Source organism: Anser anser (assembly GCF_964211835.1).
Source record: "Anser anser genome assembly, chromosome: 10".
Classification (NCBI taxonomy): domain Eukaryota; kingdom Metazoa; phylum Chordata; class Aves; order Anseriformes; family Anatidae; genus Anser; species Anser anser.
In genome coordinates, this window is record NC_139730.1 from 8,326,683 (window position 1) to 8,351,537 (window position 24,855).

At 64.2% G+C, this 24,855-nt stretch overlaps 2 protein-coding genes across 4 annotated transcripts; both read right to left on the reverse strand.

Moving 5' to 3' along the window:
* Nucleotides 1–1,113: 1,113 nt before the first annotated feature.
* Nucleotides 1,114–8,331, reverse strand: HAPLN3 (hyaluronan and proteoglycan link protein 3). Of its 2 annotated transcripts, none has more exons than XM_083849809.1 (5): nt 5,299–8,331; nt 3,666–3,824; nt 3,106–3,477; nt 2,178–2,480; nt 1,114–1,988 (listed from the first exon to the last, which is right to left on the reverse strand). In XM_083849809.1, the coding sequence occupies exons 1-5, from the start codon at nt 5,552–5,554 to the stop codon at nt 1,708–1,710; spliced, it is 1,371 nt and encodes a 456-aa protein (XP_083705935.1). In that variant the 5' UTR covers nt 5,555–8,331; the 3' UTR covers nt 1,114–1,707. The 2 variants fall into 2 exon arrangements, with proteins under 2 accessions (XP_083705935.1, XP_083705936.1); XM_083849810.1 differs by lacking the exon at nt 5,299–8,331 and adding an exon at nt 4,394–5,247.
* Nucleotides 8,332–8,476: 145 nt separating this feature from the next.
* Nucleotides 8,477–17,299, reverse strand: MFGE8 (milk fat globule EGF and factor V/VIII domain containing). Of its 2 annotated transcripts, none has more exons than XM_083849805.1 (10): nt 17,077–17,299; nt 14,900–15,025; nt 14,562–14,687; nt 14,164–14,277; nt 13,868–14,049; nt 13,432–13,587; nt 12,521–12,665; nt 11,311–11,513; nt 10,101–10,256; nt 8,477–9,974 (listed from the first exon to the last, which is right to left on the reverse strand). In XM_083849805.1, exons 1-10 carry the CDS (start codon nt 17,147–17,149, stop codon nt 9,831–9,833), a joined length of 1,425 nt encoding a protein of 474 aa, XP_083705931.1. In that variant the 5' UTR covers nt 17,150–17,299; the 3' UTR covers nt 8,477–9,830. The 2 variants fall into 2 exon arrangements, with proteins under 2 accessions (XP_083705931.1, XP_083705932.1); XM_083849806.1 differs by having other exon boundaries at nt 11,311–11,495; nt 17,077–17,245.
* Nucleotides 17,300–24,855: the final 7,556 nt, after the last annotated feature.

The window sequence follows — 24,855 nt, forward strand, 5'->3', positions numbered from 1 at the left end:
CCTTTGTGTATATATATAAAAGAAAAAAAAAAATTAATGTTTTTCCAAGCACCAAAGCAAAGCGAATTAGAAGTCAGCCTTTTTACTAACCGTCCGGTTCCAATTATCTTCGTGCCTTCGGGGACAGGGAGGGGGGTGGGTTTGCAGAGGGCAGGGGGTTAAGTTAAATAATAAAGATGATTATTTTTTTCCTGATTTTATCCACGAACAATGTAATTATTTCTGTTATTTAATCTCCGGGGTGGACAGCACCTTTTGGGGTTAATTTTATTTTTAATTTTTTTTTTTTCCAGAATCCTCCTACTGCTGCGGCGCGTCGGGGCGGGTGGGGAGATGGGCAGTGAATGTACCGGGGGGGCCGGGGGCTGCGGTAGGAGGGAGCCGGGGGGGGGGATGCTGAGACCCGGGGGTCCCGGCCCCGCTCTGCTTCCCCGCCGCCGCCCCACGGCGCAGCGCCCACCCCGGGACGACGTGCTCTTTCCAGGGGACCGTGCGGGGCACCAGCGTTCCCTGCACCTATTTATATTTTTGAACATATCCTATTTTGAAAGAATGATAAATAATAAAGAGAGCCAAATCCGATAGGGTTGTGTGGTGGTTTTTTTTGTGGGGGGGGGGAAGGGGGTGGCGGGAGGTGTCTTGGGGGGGCTGGTGGAGGGTTTTCCATGGCAAGAGAACGGGGAAGGAAGGGAGCCCAAACGGGCTGCACGGGGCATCATGCACCAGCCCCAGCCAGATCCCAGGGGTGCAGTTGTGGGGACAAGGGAGAAATGCAGGGGGACCCCAAAAGGAGAAACCGCTCCCCAGATTTGTCTTGGAAGGGGCTGGGGCAGGAGGAGCTGCCCAGGAGGGGTCAACCCCATCCACACCCCACAGCTAAAACCCAACACCGAGAAATCCCATTGCCAGCAGATGCTCACCCCCTGCCTTCCAGGCCCGGCCCCTGGGGGTTAATTAGCACTCGTTATGAGGGGAAGCCCCCCAGGAGGTGAGGGTGAGGTGATGGAGGCATGCATGGCCCCGACAGCACCCTGGCGGTCCTGCTGGGGACCCCCCCACATCCTCCCTCCACGGCACCAGGCTGGGACAGAGGTGGGGACACAGCCACATCACTCCGGGGCTTTCTCCCTCGTTTATTAGAAGAGCTCCAGGAAAATACATCTTTTCGTAACAAAACGCTCGAAGAAGAAGGCACCAGAGTTCACACGGAGTCCGGGCGCGGGGCGCACGGAGGTAAGGCACTGGGGCTCCCGTGGGGACGGGCACAGCAGCATCCCCCAGCAGGACGGGGACGGGTACAGGGCCACAGCAGGGGATGGGGTGCAGCAGAGGCACCCGCTTTGTGCCTCCGGTCCCCTGCAGCCAGGGTGGCAGGGGACAAGGGGGCAGAAACGTGGCCGGGGACAAGGGGGCAGAAACAGCCCGGGAACGGCAGGGTGGCCGGCGTGGGCGAGGGGCTGCCCCGGCCCCGAGCAGCAGCCCCACGCTGTACGTGGGGCAAGATGCCCCAGCCAGGAGCCCTGCTGCGTTGAGAAAGTGTAAAATGTAAAGGAAGAAAAAAAAAAACCTAAAAAAACAAACAAAATAAGCCTCCTCCCACCCCGCCTCCCCCCACAATCACCCCCAAAACAGCCTTGGGAAACACCCGGTGCAAGGCACCATCGGGCTGGAAGCATCCTCTGGCCGAGAAGGAGCTCCCCCGGCTCCTTATCTCTCCTTGTAGCAGAAAACCCCAAACCTGCCCTTGCTGGGGAAGCCGAAGCTGCGGACGCCGGGCTCGGCGGGGCCGCAGTTGGCTCGGGGCTTGGCGATGGGGTAGCGGACGCTGCCGTCCGCCAGCCAGCCGGCATCGCAGCGGTCCAGCCCCAGGAACTTCCAGGCGGAGTAGAGGTGTCCCACCCTGGCGATCTCAGCTCCCGCGTCCTGGCACGCCTGCTTGGCTTCCTCCAGCGTCAGCCCAGCCGGGCGCTCCAGGTAGAAAATCTCTCCTAGGAGGGACGGAGGGAATCAGGGGGGGAGCCCCCGGTGCCGAGCATCACCCGGAGCATCCCCGCCGGGCTGTGAGCCCCATACCCCAAGGGGCAGGGAGGACACGGGATGCCACCAGCGGGGCACCAGATGCCATCTGCGGGGCACAGCCCCGTCCCCAGCCCCCCTCCCCAGGGCTCAGCACCCACCTCTGAGCGCAGAGGAGAAGCAGAAGACGTCGAAGCGATGCAGGTGCCGGTGGCGGGGGCCGTAGCTGCGGATGCCCGGGGCGAGGTGCAGCCCGCCGCAGGGCTTGCGGGGCAGGCGGATGGGGTACTGCACGGTGCCGTCGGCCAGCCAGCCCGCGTTGCACCAGTCCAGCCCCTCACTCCACGCCTGGAAGAGCTGGCTGAAGGTGGCGATGACGGCGCCCTGCTCCTGGCACGCTCGCTCGGCTTCGTGGAAGTTGAGGCGGTACTGCCCGCGGGGAGGCTGGTAGGGGAACACGATGCCTGGGGGCGGACGGGGCGCTCAGCCGGCTCGCGGGGCAGCCCACGAACCCGACGCCATTGGGAGCGTGCACGGGTCCCCGACCCATCCCAAACCCACGCTGCGGGGTAGGGAGCACCCCAGGGTGCAGCAGCCCAGGCAGCACAGCCCTAGGCTCAGGCGGGGCTGCGCTGGGCATGCAGCCACCAGCAGCGAGATGCCAGCGACATCTGGTGGCACTGGGACAGCTGGTGGCTCCGTCCTGGGGACACGCACACACCTCCCTCGTGGGCATGGCTCCGGCACACGTGGGGATGCTCGGACAACGGTAATAGGGATGCAGAGACCACCACTGCAGGGACATACGGACCCAGGGACACACAGACAGGGGTCCCAGGGGGACACAGCACCACCACGGGGACGCACAGACCGCAGGAACACCACCAACACGGGGCTGGCCGTACCACTATCACAGGGACAGCTGGACAACGGGAACCCAAAAACCCCCATCCCAGAGAGCTCTGAGCCCCGAGGATCACCCCGCACACCCCAGCCCCTTCCTGCCCACGGGGGCCGGCTGGGCTCTCCCCCCAAACACCTCGCTGCCCCGCAGGGGTCCCCGCTCGCCGGTCCGCGCCCCGTCCCCACCTTGCAGCCGGAGGTCCACCACGTCGCTCTCGTCCTCCAGCCCGTCGATGACCTCGCAGCGGTACTTGCCATCGTCCTGCAGGCGCACGTCGCTGACGACCAGCGAGGCCTCGTGCCGGCCGCCCTGGTGGAGGTGGGCACGGCCTCGGAAGTCCCCGAAGGCCATGTAGGTCTTGCCAATGGCCACCAGCACGTCCTGCTCCTTGGTGTAGTCGTCCCGCAGCTTGGACCACTTGATGCGGATCTTGCGCTTGCCCTCCTGGTCGGGCTCGAACCGGTAGTGGCAGGGCAGGGTGACGTTGGCGCCGCTGGAGCTGTAAACGGGGTCTCTGGGGGTCTCCACCACCAGCTTTGCCCCGTTGAAGTAAGCCACTGGAGACAGGGAGGGAAGATGTCACGGGCTGGGCCTCACCTCTCCCCCCAGCCACCTCTGAGCATCTCTGAGCACCCCCAGTGCTCCTCCAGCCCCGCGTACCCCTGAAAACGTGGGTGCTGACCCCATCCTAGAGGCAGGAGGGCAGTTCGGCCCCTTGCACCAGCCCCCCCAGTGCCTGCCGTACCTTTCTCATGCCTGTTGCCCTTGTCGTTCATGACGTGGTTGTAGTAGAAGCCGTTGTAGAAGGGGTGGTAGGAGCCGCTGGCCAGCTGCAGCAGGGTGGCCCCGAGGAGCAGCGGGAGCAGCAGCATGGCTGGGAGCGGGGCTGGACCCTGAGCCCGGGCTGCAGAGACGGAAAGGACTGGGGCTGCACCTGGAGAGGCACCGGCGCTACCCCTGCAGCCCCTTAACAGCCCCCACGATGGCCACCCGCCACGCTGCAGGGTGACCCCAAAAGGAACGGTGCTCCCTGGCACGACGGGGCGCTCACTGCCACCAGCACCGCGGCTCGGCCAGCCCGCAGAGCTGGGGGCACAGCAGGGAACGGGGCAGCACCCGCCAGGGAAAGCAGGACCCCAGGGCGTCCTCCGGACTGGGAGCACTGGGAACACCTCCCCTGGTGCGCACGGGGAGCACGGCGGCCGAGCCCGGCTGCGGGCGGCAGGCTCAGCTTACAGAGGCAGCAGAGCGTGGAGCCGAGCAGGGGAGGAGAGCTCGGGGCCGCCCGGCTTTGTGCGGGGCCGGGGCAGCGGGGGCAGCCCCCGGCCTGGCCGCAGACCCCCCCAGCTCCCCCCCAGGGCCGGGTGCCGCTTCCCGCCCCGGACGCAGCGGGGGCTGTCACCATACACCGAGCTCACCGCAACCCACGTCCCCCGGGAGAAGCCCGGCTGCCCCACGGCACCGGGGACCCACCTACGGGGTCGCTGCCCCCAGCTCGGCCCCCAGGGGCACCCAAGGGTGCCCAGCGCGGCGTCCCCCAGGCCAGGCACATCGCTACCTGCCGGCCTGCAGCCTTCCCCGGAGCCGGCAGAGGGGGCACGGCACCCGGCCAGCCTCCGCAGCCCCCCCTCCAAAGCAGGCAGGGATGTGACACCCGCGCCCCCCGCTCGGACAAGGTTTACGAGCACCACGAGGGTGCCCCAAGGTGCGGGCACGGGGGGGGCCGCCTGGCACAGCGGGGACCGGGCTGGGGACAGCGGTGACATCCAGCCACGCCGCCGGGGCCGGGACGCGCAGCCCCCTGCTCCCCCCGCGGGGTGCCCGACCCTGGGCTCTCCTCCTCGCCCGGTGCCACCACCCTGCGGGTGCAGCCCGTGCACAGCCAGCCCCAAAAACCCCCATCCCCGAGGGCTTCGTGACCCCAGGACGGAGGGCGCGGGGTGGGCACCGGTGCCGGCCGCGAGGCGGGTGCGCGCGGGGCGTCACGGCGCTGCTCGAGGCACCGCGGCCATGCGCACGCCGCCGTGTGCTGCCGAGCGCCGGCGGGGCGGCGGCAGGGGCTCGAGGCACCGGCAGCCTCGCACCTCGGGACGGGGACGCCGGACCTCGCCCCGCTGCATCCCAAATCTCTTCGCCGCCCGCGAGAGGATGGCGGCGTGGGGACGCGACGGCGAGCCGGCGTCCTCGACCACGGCGATGCCCGGCAGCCTGCGCGGCGATGCCCGGCAGCCTCCGTGGTGATGCCCGGCAGCCTCGGCGCTGATGCCCGGCAGTCCCAAAGCGATGCCAGCCCTCCCGGCCCTCCGCACCCCGCCGGGTGCCGCACCCCGGGGTGCCAGCCCGCCCCGCGCCCGTCCCCGGGACCGAGCCCTACTCACGCCGGGCAGCAGCGGCAGGCAGCGGGCAGGCTGCAGGCGGTGCGGTGTGTTTGGGGCTCTTGCAAAGGCTGAGAGGAAGCAGCTCCAGGGCCTGCCTCTTAAAGGGAAACACACGCCTCTCCCAACCCCCTGCTCGCGGCCCGGAGCAGGGGTGGGTGCCCCGAGACCCCCGCCCGCCCTCCAGCCCCAGCCGGAGCCACGCGCCCTGCCCGGGGCCGTGCGCTCGCCAAGCACCCGCCTGGTAACGGGACGGCATCGCCCCGGCTTGTGGGGGGAGCCGAGGGGAACGGGGTGCCCCGTCGGGGATGCCGAGATGAGGGGGGTGAGCCCCACTGTGTCCTGCTCAAAGATGTGCGCGGGGAGAGGAGGCATCCCGCTGCCCAACGTGGGGGCTGGCTGTGGGCGGCGGTGGTGCCAAGCGAGCACGTTGTGGGAGCTCCACGAGCGCCACAAGCACGTTGTGGGAGCTCCACGAGCATGTCATGTGGGCAACAGGCAGCTCCGGGGGTGTCTGTGCCTCCAAGGGGAGGCACTGAGCCACGAGGCTCAGCCTCGTCGGGGCTCAGCCGGAGGCCAGGAGGGCAAAGCAGAGCTGGGAGAGCGCGACTCAGTGATGGCTCTGCACCGGGACACAGAGACAGGTCCAGAACATTCGGGCAGCCCATCCGCTGGGGCACCTCCATCCACAGCACAACCCCAGCTCCTTCCAGCTCCAAGAGCCCTGGATCTGTCCCTCGGGAGGGCACGGCTGCCGTCCCAGGGCTGGGGGTGGCCGAGCGCCCGGCGGGACCCGGGAGCAGCAGCAGCGTGTGGCCTGACCCGGTGCCCCGCCGGCCCGGCCCGGCGCTGCGCTTTATTGTATTATGGCGAGGAAATGAGGCTCGGGGGCCCGGGCCCTGCTCCTGCCGCCGCTCAGGACGGCGTCAAACCGGAAAGAAAACAAGGCGTGCGAAAATAAATGGGAAACCCCATCCTGGCGGCCCCGGGCCTGAGCCCGTCTGGCACCGGCGGCACGCTGATAGGGAGCGGCGGCGGCCGGGACACGGCGTTATCTGCCACCAGCCCGCCGGGCCCACGCTGCCCCGACCCCCTTGGGAAGCGTGGCTGGGACTGCTGGGGGACCCGGGGTCTCACGGCTCGGCTCTGCCTCTCTAATCACAAAGAAGTAAGAGATTAAATCCAACCCCCCCAAAAAAAAAAGGGACGGCCTGCATTCAGGCGGCCTCGCCGAGCAGCTCTGGCTGGACGCAGAGGCCATCACGGGTATTTTGGGGACACCGAGCCCCCGTGCTGGCTGTAATCCTATACATCCTGCCCCCAGCACCGTCACGGGGCCCCGATGCACGGCACCGCCAGCTCGCTTTTGGCGAGGGACAGCCGTGGGTGCGTGACGCCCGGCGTGCCGCCCGCCCTGCCGGCCGGAGCGCGCTGCCCCGCAGCCCACAATGGGGGCGATTACATCTCCCGGCACGGTGGCTCCGGGACGTGCCTCCCCACGTCCCAGCCAGCGTCTGATCTGATCTGATCGGGGACGGTCCCCTCCCCGCCGGGGCACGCTGCTCCTTGGCGCGGCCGCCCCATTGTTTCGGAGAGGAGGAAAAAGCCGCAGGGTGCCCGAAATGCCCTGCAACGAGCCATCCCTCCGCACGGCCCCAGGAGAAGGGGAGAGGGATTGTTTGGTGAATCCCCTGGGCTCCTTCCCTCCTCTCACCCTATTGTCGGTGCTTAGGGGATGCTCCCAGCCCTGCTTTCTGCTGGGGCTTTGGGTCGAGCCCCCCGAGGGCGGCCCTGGGCTGCGGGGTGAGCGGCACCGCGTGGGGTCAGGGCAGATCCAAGCCCGCAGCATGTGGGACGGGCACGTGCTTGGGGCTGGCCGAGCTGCGGGTTGAACAGAAGCCATAAAAATGTCATCCCCGGCTCGCCCGCCTCAAAGCCAGGGGCTGACAGCTCCGGCGCGGCCCCGCTGGGGATTTCTCTCCGAAACGCCGCCTGCACGGGACCCGTCTCAGCTCCCAGCAGGAACCTGTTGCTGAAGGCTAAAAGCAGGGAGGAAAACCCACACCCGCGGCAGGACAGAGGAGGCTGCGATCGGCGCTGGGCTTTCCGGGCAGAGGCGAGAGGATGCTCTCCCCTGCGGCTGCTTCCTGCCGAGCAGGCTCGCGGGCAGCTGGCAGCACCGGCAGCGGGGTCAGCAGGCAGCGGGGTGCCGCGGCTGCAGCGTGCCGGCCTTCCTGCCTCCGGGAAGAGCATCCGAGGGACAGGGACGAGCCGACAGAGGCTTCGCGTGGTGAGCAGGGTGCCCCGGCCCTCCTCACCCTCTTCAAAGGCAGCCCCGTGGTCTGCGGGAGGAAGGAAGCGGCGCAGTGCTGGGAAGGGGCTCGGCATCCCCCAGCGGGGTGGGGGTGGCAGGGGACAGCGGTGACGGGGTGTGGAGGACGCGTCCCCTGCTCCGACGTGTGGCTTTGGCTCGCTTCGTCCTCCCCGCACAGCCTCCCCCGGCTCAGGGCTGTCTCGGCCTGCCTTGGAGCAGGCTGCCCTTATCGCTGCCGCAGCTTCCCGGCGATAAGGGGGGCACGTCTGGGTGGGAGCGGAGCTCAGCGCGTCCCCCCCCTGCTCTGGCTGTGTCACCGATTTGTCACCGAGCAGCCAGGGCTGCGGTGAGTTCAGGAGCTGCGGGGACAGCGGGGCTGTGGCGGGATGCAGGTGGCACCAGGGCCATTCGTGCCAGCCTCGGGGTCCCTGCCCAGTGAGGCAGAAACCTCTGGAAGGAAGCAAAGCTGATCCACCCCAACACCTCGGTGCCTTCCCCGCCAGGCCCAGGGTCCCCATCCGGCACCCTCCGTCCCCCACCCCCCCCGGAGCTCGGCCGGCCGCATCCCCGCGCGCAGCCCTGGCCAAAGCTCTCGCTCCAAGAGCCAGTTTCGCTTCACAGTGGGGGATTTGCTCCAGGATCAGAGCCAAAGGAGGATACGCAGGGTGTGGGGTGCTGATAGCCACTTCCCCTCCCCACGTCCCGTCCCGTTACTCTGGGCCAGCTGCGAGCACCGGGCTGCCGCAGCTGGGAGGGGTGGAGGCCGTGGGAAGGATGCGCGCAGCCCGGGTACCCTGGGCACTGGGGCACCCCGGGGCCCCTCCGCCTTCCCTCCAGCCGCATCACAGAGCAGCGAGCACACAGCCCGAAGTTTCAGCTGGTTTTAATACTGTCAGTGACACCCCAGCAGGGCCAGCCCCAGACCGGCCAGGTCCCCTCGGTGCTTTCCAAAGCCAGCCCGGCCCCGCGGCCGCTTCCCGTCCCAGCACACAGGGACAGCATCGCCACCAGTGCTGCCCACGGGGACATGGCCCCAAGGTGAGGGCTTGTCCTGCCGCTGCCCTGAGCCCCTGGCCACGCTCCTGCCTGGCAGTGCCAGCTCTCACCCCTCTCCTACTACCACTGCCGACTGCTCCGGCACCGTGAGGCTCCCCCCCAGCACAGAAAGGGAAAAATCAGGTTACAAAAAGGGTCAGGGATGCGGCTGCCTGCCCACTGCACTTGCGTTGTTCAGCCACCGCCTGCTGCTACTCCTCCCGGCACCCCGTGCCCAGCTCTCCGTCCCCACTGCAGACGGCAGCCACTGCTTGGCTCTGGGGGTGAGGGACCTGCAGCCCCCCCAGTAAAAGGGGACGGTGGCACTGCTGAGGCTTGGAGGACGCTGGTGCTGGCACCCTGGGAATGTGATCGAAGGGGAGAGAAACAATTCCCAAGACCTCCCCCCTTAGGAGGGCACGGTGCCCCCGCCACCCGCACCCCGCAGACCCCCAGATTTGCTCCCTTGGGGAAAACAGCCTGGCTGGGGGCTGGGGAGGGCTCTCGGCTGCCAAAAAGCCAGACCCAGGGGGCAGAGCTGCCGGCCAAGGCGACGCGGCACTTTGTGATAGGAGCAGCCTCTCCCCCATCTCATCACTCCTCTCGCACTATGCGGCACTGACACCACCGGCAAGGGGACTCGGGGCCTTGCAAAAGGGACAGGGGACCCAGCTGAGGGTTTGCAGCCCCCTGCGTGCAGCTGTGCGGGGAGCAGGAGGGACAGAGGGGGCTGGTTTTTGGTCCCCCCCAAAAACAGCCAAGCCCTGAGCTCTGGCGCGGCGCAGGCAGGGCGCTGCTGCTGGCTGTAGCCTCGCTGCTGGAAGCAGAAGCAAAAAGGGGCAGAAAAGTTGGCTCCAGGATTTGCGGGGGGTCCTACAGCCAAGCCCCAGCTGCAGAAGGGCCCCTCGTTCCCAGCTCACGGGGCAAAAGAGCAGGACCCATCCCCACATCCCACCCACGACAGCCCCATAAAGTGCAGTGCTGCAGCCCCAGCGCCAAGGCAGGGCGGGGGGAGGCTCCCCAGCCCCATCCGGCCAGGGCAAAAGGCAGCGCCTCCGACTTATTTTCGGGGAGGGGGAAGAGGGAGGCTTGAGGTGGGAGCGGGAGGTGCGGGAGGGCAGGCAGGGCGCGGGCCGGGCGGCGGGGAAGAGCAGCCCCGTCGGTGCTCTGCGCGCCGCCCCGGCGCCTACTCGTCGCAGCCCAGCAGCTCGACGCGCAGCGTGATGCGGTTGTGCCAGGCCACGGGCAGGATGCGCACGAAGCGGGCGTAGAAGGGCACGTCGAAGACGTTCTTCTTGTGCGAGTAGTTGTCGCTGTTGCCGTGGAAGATCTGGGGGGGGGGGGAGAGGGTGGGGGTGAGCACCGCGGGGACCCCCCCCGGCCACCAGCCCCAATTTCCCCTGTGCCAGCCGACCCCGAGGCGTCCCCGAGCCCCGGGAGCTCGCCGCCCCCTCACCTTGGTGCTGTTGGTCTGGCTGTCCCGGTACACGGTCCAGGAGGTGCCGTTGTCACTGTAGGCCACTTTGTAGGCTGCCACGTACTGGATGTGACCGAAGTCGCGGGCGCCTTGCGTGATGATGCCCGTCACCTTCTTCGGGTCCCGGAGGTCGATCTGGCACAGAGAGGAGGTCGGGCACGGCGCCGCACATCAGCGGGGCTGGCACAGCCCTGCCGGGGCAGCAGCGCTCCCACCCAGAGCATCCCGCACCTCCCGGGGGGCCGGAGCACAGAAAACACCCCTCAACCTCTTCCCCGGTGGCAGAGCAGCTAACAAAATGCTGTCGTGAAATATTTGAACCTTTAACACTCGCAGCATCCCTCAGAGCGACCCAAAGCGAGACACAAGCCCAGCTGCCTCAGCTCAGCCCCCGTGGGGCAGGGGTCTGCTCCCCGCACGTCGCTGCTGCCCCTTACGCACCGTTCGCTGAAAAGGTCACTGTGGGAAGGATGGCCAAGCTCTCCGGGCATAAAAATAAAGAATCCCCAGGGGAAATGCATTTCCAGCAGAAAGCGATTCTGGCTGAGGAAACACGCGGTTCAACGCGGTCTGACATCTGGGCCGTGAGTGAGGTGGTTTCTGTTCTATCTGCTCTGCCTCCTGCTCTGCCACGCTGTGCTACTGCTGCTGGCACGGCGCGGGGCAACGCAGCAAACGAGCTGAAAGCCTCATTAATTTAGCTCCTATTTTCTGTTCCTTCAGGCCAGTCCTAGCCATACGTAGCTGTATATTTATATATATGAGTGTAAATGTAAACCTATCTGCACGTACACAAACGTCCAGCCTTCAGTGCTACAGCCCACGGCAGCGTGTCACTGCGACCCCATCAGGAGGCATTTCCACCAGCTGCTTGATTTAGGGCTGAGGAGCAGCTGCTTTTAATCATTTCCCAAATAAAAGAAAAAGTGGGACAAATATCTAAACTGCTTTGTCCTATTATGTCACGAAATCATGTGAAAAGTATAAAAACAGCGGAGGAAAGGAAACCGAGAAGGAAATTTCAAAACTATTTGTTCCCATTCCAGGCTGGGAATGGAAACGCAGACCTGAGCTGTCCTGCAAAACAGAAGGGAGGAGGAGCTGGGGCTGAGGGGTCGGGGTCCGGGGGGTGGGTCAGGGCCCCACGGGGGTTGCCGTAAGCCCCCCCCCAGCCCCGGGGCAGACCCACCTGCAGCCACTCGGCCTGCCCGTTGTGCAGCGCCGTCCAGGCGTTGGTCTTGCCCGTCTTGTCCAGGCGGGCGTAATGGGGGTGCCAGGTAAAGGCGTCGATGCCCCACGTCTTGAAGACGCTGGAGGCTGTGATCTGCTGGTCAGGGATCAGGTGGGATTTCATGCCCAGAGGCTCCGAGCAACCTGCCGTGTTGAAATACACTGTAACACAACGGTTTATGCGGGCGGTGAAAGGGAAAGAGTCCAAAGCACCAGCACCCCCACCGCAGCCGGCAGAGCCCCGCGGGGCCGGAGGGCACATCCCGGAGGCACGGAGAGCAGAGCTGGGCACGGGACGGCACCGGGGACACGGGACGGCACCGGGGACACGGGACGGCACCGGGGACACGGGACGGCACCGGGGATGTGCGGGGCTGGCAGCTCGCCCACGCTCCCGGCCGCAGCCAGGACGGTATTTTCGGTGCCGAGCCATTCCCTGCCTCACAGTGCCTCCTGCTGCAGGGACGTGTGGACAGCCCTGCAGCACAGCCCGGCACGAGGACAGAGCTCAGCGCTGAATTCGCAGCTGGCACCGCACCTGGGTAGGGACAGGATGCGGCCCGAGCCCCAGCCCGGCACGCTCGCCCCGCTCGGGGCTGTGCCAGGCACTGCCTGGGACGTGCAGCAGGGCAGGAATGCGGGGAGGAGAAGGGAAAGCCGAGGGCTCCGGCTAATCATCAGTCACGTTTCCCACAGGACTTTGATCTTCGGTAGCTTTTCAAGCTCTCCGGCAGGAAAAGCAGCCGGGTCAGGGATTGGATGGGGAACAATAAAAAAAAACCCCAGCCGTGAGCTGGGACAGCTTGGGAAGGTGTTAGCAGCGTGAGAACGCAGCACTACCCGGCTGAGCTGATGGGATTAACAGCCTGCGCTCCCAAAAAGCTCCCGTGGGGATTTCCAGGCATCACGAGACAGCCTGAGAAAAACAAGCGCTCGCTGGCCAAGTAGGGATGAGGACGGGTACGAGGGGGGGACACCCTGTCCTACGTCCCCTGCAGTGACCATGGGGTCAGCCTGGCGAGGCGAGACGTCAGCAGTGGAGCCAGACCGACACCCATCCGGATTGAACCCCCCTGCCAGCCCCGTGGTCCCTGGGGAGGGGACAGCCCCTGCCCGGCACCCGGAGCCCGCGCAGAGCCACCTCCCCGCGGCACACGGCGCGCATTTACCGTTCATCTCGCAGCCGATGAGCTCGAAGCGCAGCGTGCAGGCGCGGCGGCACACCACGGGGTAGATGCGGATGAACTGGGCCGTGATGGGAGGGTCGAACATGTTGGTCTGCATGGTGCCATAGTCCACGTTCCCCTGGAAAACCTGGAAAAAGCAGGCGGAGGTGGGCGCCCCAGCACCCGCTAAAAGCCCTTGCCCACCAGACGGACAGACCTCGGCGTCTGTTCCCCAGAACCAGGGGAACCTGAGCTCATCGATTGTGCCCCTGAAGGGCGCACGAGCTGGCAGCAGCCCCAGTGCTCTCAGCGCTGCCACGTGATGCCCCGTGCTTCATCCGCACAGAGCTGCCCCCACTCCCTGCAGCTGCGCTCCCCAAATTGTGACGTGCGCTCGAAAAGCAGAGGGGCGCCGTGCTTGTTTGCGTTCAAAACGCAGCGTGCTGTCAGGTCACGCTTCCATGCTTTTTTTTTTTTTCCAGCACTGTGCAGATGAGATAAACTTTTCTTTGTTTAAAGCGAGGCAGATATTCCCAGCCTTTCCCTGGGTGCACAAAAAAACAGCCAGGAGGCAGTTCCCCTAAAAAAGTGCTGCATTCAGTGACTCGAGACCGAGATACGCGGTGGGCTCACGCTCAGCCCAAAGCCACGCAAGTTATTTGCTGGCGCTTCCAGGCCGTGCCCACATCCTCTGTAGCACGTTAACTACAAAGATGTTATCTGAATGACCTGAATAAATCAGCCCTGCTTCTTTGGGTGTGCTCATTATGGTCAATTAAAGAGCCGGAGAGCACTCCCGAACCGCCCGTGCGGTGCGGCACGCTGCTCGGAGGGTCCCCGACGTGGCTTTGACCCGGGTCAGAAGCACTCCCCCGAGCTCAGGACTGGGCACACAGCCCCACCGCTCAGCCCACCTTGTCCGTGTCCTGCTTCTCGTCCTTGCAGAAGGTGAACTCCCTCCCGTCCAGGCTGTAGGCCACTTTGTAGGCGCGGATGTACTCCGACTTCCCCACGCGGCGAGCGCCTTGCGTGACGATGCCGCTCAGCCTCATCTTCCTCAGCAGGTTGGCCTGGGGGGCAGGAGCAAGAGGGTGAATATAGTGGGACGTGAGGTCTGCACCCACGGCACCACCCAGCCTGGCAGCATCACACCCAGGAACACCTGGGCACCGTGGGTTCCTCAGTGCTAAAGCCCTGCATCCCCCTGGCCCCAGGTCTGGGAAGAGGAGGGGACGTCACCCCGCCGGGTGCCCACCGCCTTCTCCAGGACACGCGGTGCCCCAGGCGGCACCGTGCTAAACCCCAGCAGCAGCAGGTAACGGGGCTGCTCGCCGCTCCTCCCATAGGTACCTGGATCCAGGGGCTCTTGTCGTAATTGCTGGAGGTCCAGGCGTTGACGATGCCGTGGTTGTTGAGGCGGGCGAGCTCCGGCCCCCAGCGCTGGAGGCCAAGGAAGCCGTAGTGGACGGAGGAGGCCGAGAGCTGCGCGTCCGAGATGGCTCCTCCTTCCATGCCCAGGGGAACGGCACAGCCTGGGGGCGCGGGGAGGGAGGGAGGGAGGGAGAGCAGGGGCAATACGTGACCAGGCAGCAGAACCAGGGGCTCGTCTGCCTCCTGCCTGGGGACAAGGGGTGCCAGGAACTTACGGACGTGGCAGGACCTCCCGAAGAACGGAGAAGGGCACTTGCAGGTGTAGTCGCCATCCAGGTCTAGGCAGGTGCCTCCGTTTTTGCAGGGCTGGGAGGAGCACTCGTTCTTGTCTAGGACAGAGGAGAGTGGGCTCAGGAGGTGACCCCAAAGCCAGCCCCGGGAAGAGAGGTGTCTGCAGAGCGAGGTTCCCCCACACCTGCTGGCACAGCCTGAAGCTCTCCTTCAAGCCGTGTCCCTGCTGGCCGCAGGGCTGGTAACACATGTGGAGCAGGCTGAGCTTTGGGGCAGCCCCGTCACATCACCGGGATCACCACATCCCCTTGGGAGCAGGTCCAGGGGTGCCTGAGCTGCCACCTCCAGCCCCCCCCCCGGCCCCCCAGCCTGCTGTACTCACTGTTCTGGCAGTGCACCCCGTCGTACCCCGCGGGGCACTTGCAGATGTAGTCGGTGAAGACGTCCCCTCGATTTGGGACCAACTGGCACTCGCCGTTGTTGTGGCAAGGGTTAGGGTGGCAGGGGCCTGGGAAAGGGGAAAGGAGGTAAAAAGGGATGTTATATGGGCACAGGGGGAAAATAAGAGCATCCTCTGTGTTTTCAGTGCCTGAGGACGCAAAAGGGCTGGAGGCACGGGGCCACGAGGAGGGCACGCTGCCAGGCTCCTGCGGGCTGCCTGGTCCCCTGCACCACACAGAGCCCCTGCGACGGGGACTCGGGTCCCTCCCTGAGCCTCACCTTTCTCTGTCTCGTTGCAGTCAATCCCAACGTAGCCTTCAGGGCAGATGCAGAAGAAGGGGGCCTCGTTGATGCCGGTCAGGCAGGTGCCCCCGTTCTGACAGTGGTTTACGTTGCAGAAATCACCTGCCAGCAAAGCCACGTGTCACCGCGAGCCATCAGGAAAAAAGCGCACAGAAAAAGTGGTTGGACAGAGCCCGAAGGTCAGCCCAGCGCCCAGGGGAATCCCAGGCCCGCAGCGCCCTGCCTGCTTCGGCTGCGGTGCCGGGAGGCCGGGGCTGGCCAGGCTGGGGCACGCACGGGCATGAGCAGGACAGGATGATGCCAGGGAACGGGGCTGGTCACCCTGCTGGGTTTTGTTAACCAAAGTTAGTATTTACAAACAAAAAAAATCATCGCAGGGGGAGCCATGTGCCTGCGCTCACAGCCGCTGGAGAGGAGGAAGCGCAGGGTGCCGCATGGCCTCGGGGAAATTCCTCCCACCCCCAATCTATCCTGCCCAAACAGCTGCAGGGTGGCAACGCTCTCCATAAACCTCGACCCGATTCCCACAGAGCTGCCTGAAAACCTTAAGAGCCCCACGCCAAGCGCAGGGACAGCACGTTGCTCGGTGCCACGCTCGAGTCGGAGCAAAGCTCCAACTCAGGTGGAGACCCAGCAGCGATCCCCCACCACCTGCGTGCCCCGGAGAAGGTGGAAGGTAATGAGCTGTGGGCTTGCTGCCTGGACCCACACCAAGCAGCAAGGCTCTCATTAGCCTAAGCTACTACTCAGCGAGCTCCTACTCATTAGCCTTTTAATAGCAGGGCTGCTCCGAGGTAATCCTATTCTTCCCGATGCTCAGCAACTGTAGGGTAGGCACCAGCAGCAGGCAGGCCAGGCGGGGCCCGGGCGTCCCACGAGGGTTTCCAAAAGGATGCTGGAGCTCCCTTAGCCCAGCCTTGGGAGGCAGAAAACCTCGGGCACCGGTTCAAGTCGCTGCCTGCGCTGCCCAGCCAGCTCTGCATGACCTCATGCTCCATCAATGCGCTGCCATGAGCTACGGCGCGGGAGGAGAGAGCTCCTACACGGGCTGCTCCGTGGGGATGCCTTCGCCCCACACTCCTCCGCAGGTCCTGGGCGCATCCCAAGGACCCCCTGCGCACAGAGCTGCCTGTGTGGAGCAGCAGGAGCCGGCTGCCTCCTGCAGCACGGCGTGCCAGCGGACGTGTGCGCCCCGGCATCCTCGCGCACACCGCTCCGACGGGGGAGTTTCTGGGGTGGGACACTGCGGGAAAAGGAGCGAGCGGCGTAAAATTCCCTGCATATCTTCCCAGGGCTGGGATGGGAGGGGTCCCGGTGCTAGATTTATACTTCATTTATTCCGAGGGAGCAGATTCTCTTTTCTCCCCTCCCAGGAATAATTCCTCGGGTGGCGGGTGTCACCGGCCGGCCCCTCGCCCAGCAGCGAGGCACGCCGCTCACATTTTCCAGTGCTGCAAAAAGTTTTGGATGCTCCTACTTTTTGGGACGTTTCAGGGCCGGCGGCGGAGCGGTTCAGCATCTCCATCCTCCCCACACACGGATCTCTCGGGTCAAGGACGGAGCTGTCACGGCCCGGACAGCCAGGAACCAACGCCACAAAGCTCAGGCACCGCTTTTGGAAATGTTTGCTTATGTGAACCCACAGGCTGGCCGGAAGGCAAAAATAACATCCTCCGAAAACCGGCGGGGCTGGGGGGGGTCAGGTCAGGGCTGCCCGGGGAGGGCCGAACGGGCGCCCTCCTGCACGGGGGCTTCGCTCCCCTGCTCCCTGCTCACACCCGTCCCTTTGGGGGCACCTTTTGGGGTCAATCTTTGGGGTCGGCCTTTCGGGATCGCCCTTTCGGGGTCAGCCTTTTGGGGTCAGCCACCCCACTGTAACCCTTGGGGGTCAGCCTTTTGGGTGATCGCCCACCCCCCGGTGACCCGCAGGGCGCTGCCTCTCCCCGCGGCTCCCGGTGCCGTGCCGTGCCGTGCCGCTCCCAGGGCAGCTGTTTACACGCTTATCTCAGCCCGAAAGCACGGCACGGCCCAGCTCGGCTCGGCTACTCCCGGCTCGGCAGCCAGGAGCGAGCTGCGGCCCCGAGCTCGTCCCTCCCGGCCCCTCTGCTCCTGCGGGGGGCTGCGCGCACCCCCCGGGCTCCCCCTGCACTCACCGGCCACCACCAGCAGCAGCGAGAGCCCCAGCCCCAGGAGGAGCAGCGCTCGCCACCGCCTTGCTGGCTCCATGCTGCGTGCCGAGCCGTGCCGAGCCGAGCCGAGCCGAGCCGTGCCGAGCCGAGCCGCTCCTGCTCCGCACCGCCGCGGGGCTCGGGGCGGGGAGTGACTCGGGGCGGCCCGGCACGGCTCGGCACGGCCCGGCCCGGCCTCACGTGCTCCGCCGCCCGCCCCCGGGGTGGGACCGGCACGGCACGGCACGGCCCCCCGGAGCCCTGCCGCCTCTGCCCCCGTGGGTCGGGCTTCAAAGGTAGGGGTGGTTAATTAGGAAGCACCGAGCGAGGCGCTAATGAGCTCGGGGAGCGCGCTTGGGGTGCGTGGGGTGCGCGCTCCGGGGGTGGGGGTGCGTGCTGGTGGTGCATGGGGTGCACGCTTAGGGTGCACGGGGTGCACGCTCAGGGTGTACAGATGCACACTCAGAGTGCACAGGGTGCACACTCAGTGCATGGGGTGCACGCTCAGGGTGCACAGATGCACACTCAGAGTGCACAGGGTGCACGCTCAGTGCATGGGGTGCACGCTCAGAGTGCCTGGGGTGCACACGCAAAGTGCACAGGGCGCACACAGGGTGCATGGATGCACACTCAGGGCGCATGGGGAGCACACTCAGCACAGGGCGCACGCTCAGAGCACAGGGATGCAGACTCAGGGTGCATGGATGCACACTCAGAGCGCGTGGGGAGCACACTAACCACACAGGGTGCGTGCTCAGGGCACATTTTCTCTCCCTGGGCGGGCTTCCCCTGTGTTCCTGCAGGGCACGTTGGAGCTCAGGGCGCATCCCACACCACCACGCACAGATCAGCCCAAGGAGCCCAAGTTCCTCCGGAGCAGCCTGCAGCCAGGCCGGGGACAGCCCCACAGCGCAGCACCACACGTCTGTTGGCTCAGCCATGAACAAGACCCTCTTTGAGCGTTGTCCAGCTCAGACCCCGGGGGAGGCCATGCTGGAAAAGCCCAGCCATGCTTTCCAGAGCTGGTGCCACGTGGGAAGCTCTGCCCGGGAAGGCAGAAACTGTCGGGCTAAAGCATGCTCAGGCTGAATTCATATTCAGCAGCAAACGCTTCTGAAGAGGGTACAGGAAACCACACAGTAAAAGTATGCAGGATCATTTGCCTCCGCACTGGAAATCTCCTATCCCCCCTAAACATGAAGTTGACCTTATCTCTTCTTGCAAAACCCTCTGTTTTAGCATTAGCTAATCTGCTGCAGATAGTCCTGCTGCTGCCCACCGTTACATGTTGACTCTTCCCGAGTCTTGCTCCATTTCTTGCTCTGGCAACTTGGCAATCTCAGCCGGCAGCGAGCTCAGCAGCCCGGCCACGTGCCGTGCACTTTGATCAGCCGTTCCACCTCATTTTCCATCCCCGCTCCAGCATCCAGCCGCCTCGTCCCTCGGACACAGCCTGTGCCTCCTGTGAGGCGCAGCCAAGCGGTGCCCCACGCAAAGGGAGCTTGCCCACCCCCGTAAATAAACCCTTTGAACGTATCCCTGGAGCACCAGGGCGTGAGGAAGGCAGGGAGCATGCACGTATCTCACGGCCAAGCTCGGCGGTGGAATTTCCATCAGTTATCGATGGAAACACCAGCGAACGTTTTGCTCAGCGAAGGGAGAAACAGCAGCTGGAAAGGAGAGAGTGGACAAGACACTGAGCTTGCTTTCGAATAACCCTTCAGCCTCAGGGTAATTACTGCTATTGTGTTCAGCGGGAAACAAGGTCGGAAGGGGAGCACGGGGCAAGATTCCCAGGCCCGTACGCAGGCAACTAGGCCAAGGGTGTTTGTTTTGCCTTTTGAGGAGCAACCGCCTGGTTGTGTCCCAGAAGGAGCTGCAGAAAAATCAGCAGCCTTTCTAAAAACAGAAAGCGGAATGTTTTCCTTCTGTCCCCTGGGGCATAAATGCCGCTGTCCCTACTGACACGCATGGGAAAGGATATTAAAAACGGAGGCGGGGGAGGCAGCCGGAGCTCTGCTCTCCGCAGGACCCCCCGTCCTGGCAGCACCAGGGGCTCCTCGAAGGGGGACCTGCGGGGGGACGAGGGATCCCAGAGAGGGTAGGGGGGCACCTGGGGCTGGAAAGGTGCCGTGCTGGAAGATCCTGGCTGGAAGAGGGATGAACTGGCTGTCAAAAGAGAGAGAAGCAACCTGTGAAGCCCAGGGAAGCGTTGAGGAGCAGAGAGAGCCCCCCACGCGCACACCACGCCCCAGCTGCGCGCAGCCGCCAAGTTTTCGCAAGGGATGGCTCTACTTGAAAGGGTTTGGTAGGTCGAAGGTCAGGCATAATTTCACTGCCTTCTGCAGGGACTATTTAGGCCTTGTTATAGCAGGATTTACCACTGGGTTTGGTTTCTTCCGCGTGGAGACCTTCCAAGCCGAGCAGCGCTGTAACTCTTTCTGAGCCGCGCAGATAGCCAATGCCCTGGGCCCCGGCGGGGGGGTGAGAAAGAGAAACATACGTGATGGGGCTGCGTGTTCCTGTGATGCAATCCTCTTTATTTCCAAGCTCATACAAAGTTGTTTCCCCTTGTCAATCCCCGGCCTTCTCCTTGCTCAAGCGCCCAGCCAGCTCCCGGGCCATAAACCCCGCGGGTTTCGGCTGAGGGCCGATACGTTTGCAGGGGTCGCGCTGTTATCACTGGGGTTTCGCACTCCTCCTCGCCACCCCCGGGCACGGGCACTCCCCTCTGACCCACGGGACCTTTCCCCCTCACCAGAGACCCCTCCCGTGTGGATCTTCGTGTGGGTGGACAGCCCTATTGTTTCAGCAATCCCTCCATAAAGCAGTTTGATGGCTTAGGTTTATCTGGGGAGCAGGGCAGCGTTACACCCAGGAGGGATTCCTGATGTGGTTTTCCTCCCTCACCCCAGCACCGAGCTCATCCCTTTCCTAGAGCAGCTCCGTACAGAGTTGTGGCTCAGGCCACAGCACAGGTCCTGGGAAGCTTTCCTGCCCCGTGGGATGAAGCCTCTGCCCTGCCACATGTCCGTCCCTCCGAGCAGCAGGGACAAGCAATCTGCAGCGCCGCCTCAGGGGATTAAGCCCCAGCCCTAATCCTAATCCTGCTAACCAGGATAACCCGGCGCTCGCTGCCAGCATCTCGAGCCTCCCGCAGCCCCGTCTGCCCCGACGTCGTCAGCTCCCGTCTGGGTGCCAGCTCATGGTTTCCGATGGCTGCCGAAGACATCCACAGCCAGGCCAATCCTTGCTTCTGGCTCGACTCCTCTGTTTATTTTCTAGAAGAAGAAAAGCTTTCCAAATCCTCTGCCCTTTCCACGAAAAGGTCAGTGGTTTCTGTAAATCGGGCTTTACAGTGATGCTAACGCTTAGGTACCAGGAATTTCAGGACTATCCGAAGAAACCTGGACACTGAATATCCTCGGGGCATGGAGAGCTCTTCACAAGTTCCCTGTGGGGTATGAAAAACCTCGTGAATTAAAAGGAAGGAGGCAAAGGGCAGCACCCCCCCCTTCAGTTTTGCTCAGCTCCCACTGCTGATCGTGTCAGAGCTCAGATGAGATCCCAGCCAGTTTAACTCTGCTCTAACCTCGATAAACAAGATTAGATCCAGATTAGAGCCGGTGTGTCCGTGTAAAGTGCTTAAAATAAGCACCTTTATATAACCCCTTCTCCGAATTCGAGTGCTTGGCAGTCCTCGAGGATTTAGGCATGCTGTGTCTCCGACAGAAAAGGTGTTCCTTCATCTCCAGACGGGAAACCGAGGGCTGGAGGGGCTGGGGGCGAGGACAGGGCTCGATTATTTGCCCCATCCCAAAGGCACATCCCAGCCCTGCGTGCCCGCTCTCTGCCCGAGGGGCAGGGGCACCCGGGCCGTGCCAGAACCGATGGCGCTGTGCCGCAACGCGCGATCGAAACCGCGCATCGACCAGCGGCGCGAGTGACCCCAGCAGGCCCCAGCGCGGAGCAGATGCCGGAGGCAGATAAGCCGTGCCTAGTTGCTCTTCCCCCGCAGCTCCCGCCGAGCGCCTGCCTTGACGTGAAACTCTAAATTGTGTGCCTGATAAGCTTATCGTCCCCGTTCCCGTGATAACCGAGGTTTTTGTGGCCAGGGACAGCCCTGCCTGCTGGCCCAGGCCCTCTCCTTGCTCAAAGCCGTCGGTTTGGTGCACGTGCTCCCAGCGCACGCCTCCTCAGGGCCTTCCTCCCTTCCTGCGGGACTCGGCTTCCAACCTGACCCAGCACCCCGGGCCTCAGAGCGCTAATGCCGTATGAATATGTACCGGCAATAATGAGCCCCAGCGTGCGCAGGGAGCCCCAACCTGCCCTACCGGCTGGTTGAGCAGCGCTGTGCTCATCGGGGCACGCTCCCCGCTCCCTGCCGCCCGCCCAGCCGTGCGGGGAGAGGCTCTGCCCGGGCCTGGGCCTCGTTCCTTCATGAAGCTGCCTTTGATCTCCTATCTCGGAGCATAATTAGGAGGTGGGGGCTCCGCCTCGCCCCCTGCCCGTGCCTCCCACTCGCTCTGATCCCCCCCGGAGCCGGGCAGGGTGAGATTTGCCACAGCTCCGGGCTTTGTTCCTTCCTGAGGAGGGGCACGTGTGGGGCTTTTGGGGCTGTGTTTCAGCAGCCGCATCCACGGCCGTGGCAGCAGGAGGGCACAGATCCCTGCCTCACGCCCCAAACGCGGGGCCTGCAGCCCAAAGCAGCCCTCGGAGGCCACCAGGAGCCACCCGTGTCCCCGTGCCAGGGCTCCTGGAGGACCTCTGTGCCGGTGGGGAGCTCCAGAGGCCCGGCCTCGTGGGCTGCAGCCTCTGGGGCCGCGGCAGAAAGCGCAGCGGGAGCTTGGCACCGAGGTCTGCGTCCAGCAGAGCCGGCTCGGCCGCTCCATTCCTCCTCTCCCACAGCTCCTCCTCTTTTCAAAGGGAAACGAAAACAAACTCCGGGCCAGACGTGTGTCCTCCAGGAAAGCCACGTGTGAGCGCTGACCCGGGCTGCTGCTTGGTCCAGGTGTCCAGACCCTCTGCAGCGGATACCCACAGCCATCCCCGGGGTCAGCACGCACCCGAGGCACAGCCCACCAGGCACCTCCGTACAGTTTTGAGTAGCAAACACAAGTTTTTGAGCACTGACAGCCTCCTCAGCAGGAACAAGAGTGTCCTGAGAGGCCGGAGTGCACACCCATCCCCTGGCTGCTTCAAAAAGCTCCTCCGAAGAACATTTCCTAGAGCTCAGCTTAGTACCAGACCCTCGTAAAGTCTCCCAGGCACAGGAAGGCGTTTCTCTCTTCCTGCCCAGAGCTTTACACTAATATATTTTTAAGACACCCAGCCTGTTAGTCATGCCCCACGCACCCTCTGCAATCATCCCTCCTTCTCTGTGGGAACTGCCACCGCACCACTGACCTCGTCCAGCCTCTGCCAGAGCCTTTACCGGGGCTCGGGGAGCGGTGACACCCGTGGTGGTGGCAGCTGTGACACCGGGCAGTGCTCCAGCACCTGCACAGCTGCTCCCCATGTGTCCCATGCCTCTACCTCGGCCCCTGCAGGCACCAGAGTGACCTCAGACCTGGACTGCTCTGGGAGAAGGGAGGAGGTGGGAAACAACTGCAAAAAGAACCCGTTGTTAACAGGCTGCCTGTCCCTGCCAGCTTCTGTCCCCACTGAACCGTCCCTTGCTCCCCACGCCGCAGTGACAAGAGGTGTCATAACATCCTGAGAAACGTTTCAGCGTGTTTCTGCCCGAGGTGTTAACCAGTTTGCCTTCTGCCATCAACCCCCCTCCAGGCATTTTCGCTGTACGGTTCCCTCCTGCCGCCCTGCCATCGTGCCCCGCGAGCCACTCGATGCTGCCCGCACATCCCATGCACCCCGCGTGCTCCCGGCAGCTGCAGGAGGAGTGGAGCGGCCTCAGCTCCAGGGCTGAGTCCCCAGCAGGAACCCCAGGACCTGCCCGTGACCCTGCGGTGGGTGCGATCCCTTTAGGGTTGCTGCGAGATGGGGTTCCTTTGCGGTCTCCCTTCTCCTTTGTCATATCCGCGTCTCCTTTCCCATAGATTATCTTCTGCAAGAGCCGGCCCTGCGAGGACACCTCCGCCTGCACGTCTGGCTGTGCCTGCGTGCTGCCTCGCCTGCTGCGGGCGGACGGACGGAGCAGCCATGAGGACAGCGACCCCACAGCCACAGCGTGGGGGCGGCGGGGCCGTGCTTTGAGGAGCACGTGCAGCCCCACGCAGGAGGCGCGTTCGCCGGGCTGCCTGCGGTTAGCCGGTAGGCTTTTTGCAGGGAGCAGCCGTGGATGCGGGGAGCAGCTTGGCTGGGAGCGTGTCACGGTTCTGCCCGGTCTTGCAGCTGCCTGCCAGGCGCCGCGCAAACACGGCCCCGGTGAACGTGCCGCCCTCGCCTCTCATCCGCTCTGCGCTTTGCTGGGCTCCAAGATCAGCCCCACCTCGGCTGGGCGAGCAGGAGCCGCTCCTGCCCCACCAGCCGAGGGCTCCCAGCCTCAGCTGCTGAGAGACCCGGGGGTGCAGGGGGAGAGCTCCTTCGGTTTTCTCCCGAAGAAATCTCCCGTCTCATTGCCAAGCACGTCCGCAGCCCTTCAGTGGACACAGGAGTGGATGCAATCCTCTGCGCTGTTTCCACATCCTGTTTTCTTTCTTCTTCTTCTATTCTTTTTTTTTTCTTTTTTTTTTCCATTCTCAGCTTCATCTTCTAATTTGCTCCCCGTTTTCTCACTCCTTTCCCCCGCTCCTGTCTCTATCCCCTCCTTTTTGCTTTTCCATGCATCCTTTTTAATACTTTATCTGTTCTCCAACGTCCTTTTCCGCTTTCCCATCTCCCAGCCTAACCCTCCTGCGCTGCCCCGTCTGCACGGCAACAAACGGGACCAGCAGTCGGCAGCCCCAAAATGCAAACAGCAGCTGCCCGCAGGCCACATCCCTGGAGCACGGCGCAGCAAGAATTCCCCTTGCTGCATCCCACGGCCCTGAAACCACAAAGCCCTGTCCCGAGGAAAGCCACACAGCATCATCTTCTGGGGGATAAACAGTAAGCTAGACGGGGCTGGTGTTTTAGGCTGAAAAAGCCTTTGGGGCTGTTGGTGACTGCAGCCGGCACCTTGTTCTCCATCTCACCTCAAAGAATTGTACCTGCCTTAGGAAGGATGCTGAGCGGGGAGGGAGGAGGCCACCCATTCCCTGCAGCACAGCACCCTCTAGCCTCCGCTGGGGCCGCAGCTCTTCGCTGGTCCCAAGGAGCACCTCCAGCACCAGCATTCAGCCAGGCGTCCTCCGGTGTGCCCCGACACATCCAGCCCTGTGTGCCGCCAGCACAACGCCCTCGTGGCACAACCAGCAGTTACACAGAGGGTGGATCTCGGGGGAATTTCGTGGATCGGGATCTTAAAGCTGGAGCTGCTCCGTGCTGAGCCACTGTGTGGTAAAGCAGATGCCGGGTCTGAAAGGCTTTGCGAGGGGGAGCCCAGGGGGGGCAGAGGTGGTGCCAGCCCATGAAGGAATCATTACGGTGGCAGCAGCGCTGTTTATTTCCTCCAGCCCTTGCTTTAATTTAACTCGGCGGTGGTACAGGCAAGGTTTCCAGAGGGGCTGTGTGGCCCTCACACCCCCTTCCTTTCTGCACCTCCACGAAACAAAGCTCTGGCTCTTTGCACCCCAACACCACCACCCTTTCCCCCGAATCACAACTGCAACCTCACTCTTCGTCCCCACCCTCCTCCAAACGCAGTCTGCGCTCCCCACCTCCCAG

Coding starts and splice junctions, on each gene's coding strand:
- HAPLN3 (XM_083849809.1), bottom strand. CDS start 5,554: ATGCCGTCCCGTTACCAGGCGGGTGCTTGGCGAGCGCACGGCCCCGGG. Junction 3,825..5,298: donor GCCTGCCGCTGCTGCCCGGC/GTGAGTAGGGCT, acceptor CCGTCTCTGCAG/CCCGGGCTCAGGGTCCAGCC. Junction 3,478..3,665: donor GGGCAACAGGCATGAGAAAG/GTACGGCAGGCA, acceptor CCCTGTCTCCAG/TGGCTTACTTCAACGGGGCA.
- MFGE8 (XM_083849805.1), bottom strand. CDS start 17,149: ATGGAGCCAGCAAGGCGGTGGCGAGCGCTGCTCCTCCTGGGGCTGGGG. Junction 15,026..17,076: donor GCTGCTGCTGGTGGTGGCCG/GTGAGTGCAGGG, acceptor CTTTGCTGGCAG/GTGATTTCTGCAACGTAAAC. Junction 9,975..10,100: donor GCCAGACCAACAGCACCAAG/GTGAGGGGGCGG, acceptor CCCCCCCCCCAG/ATCTTCCACGGCAACAGCGA.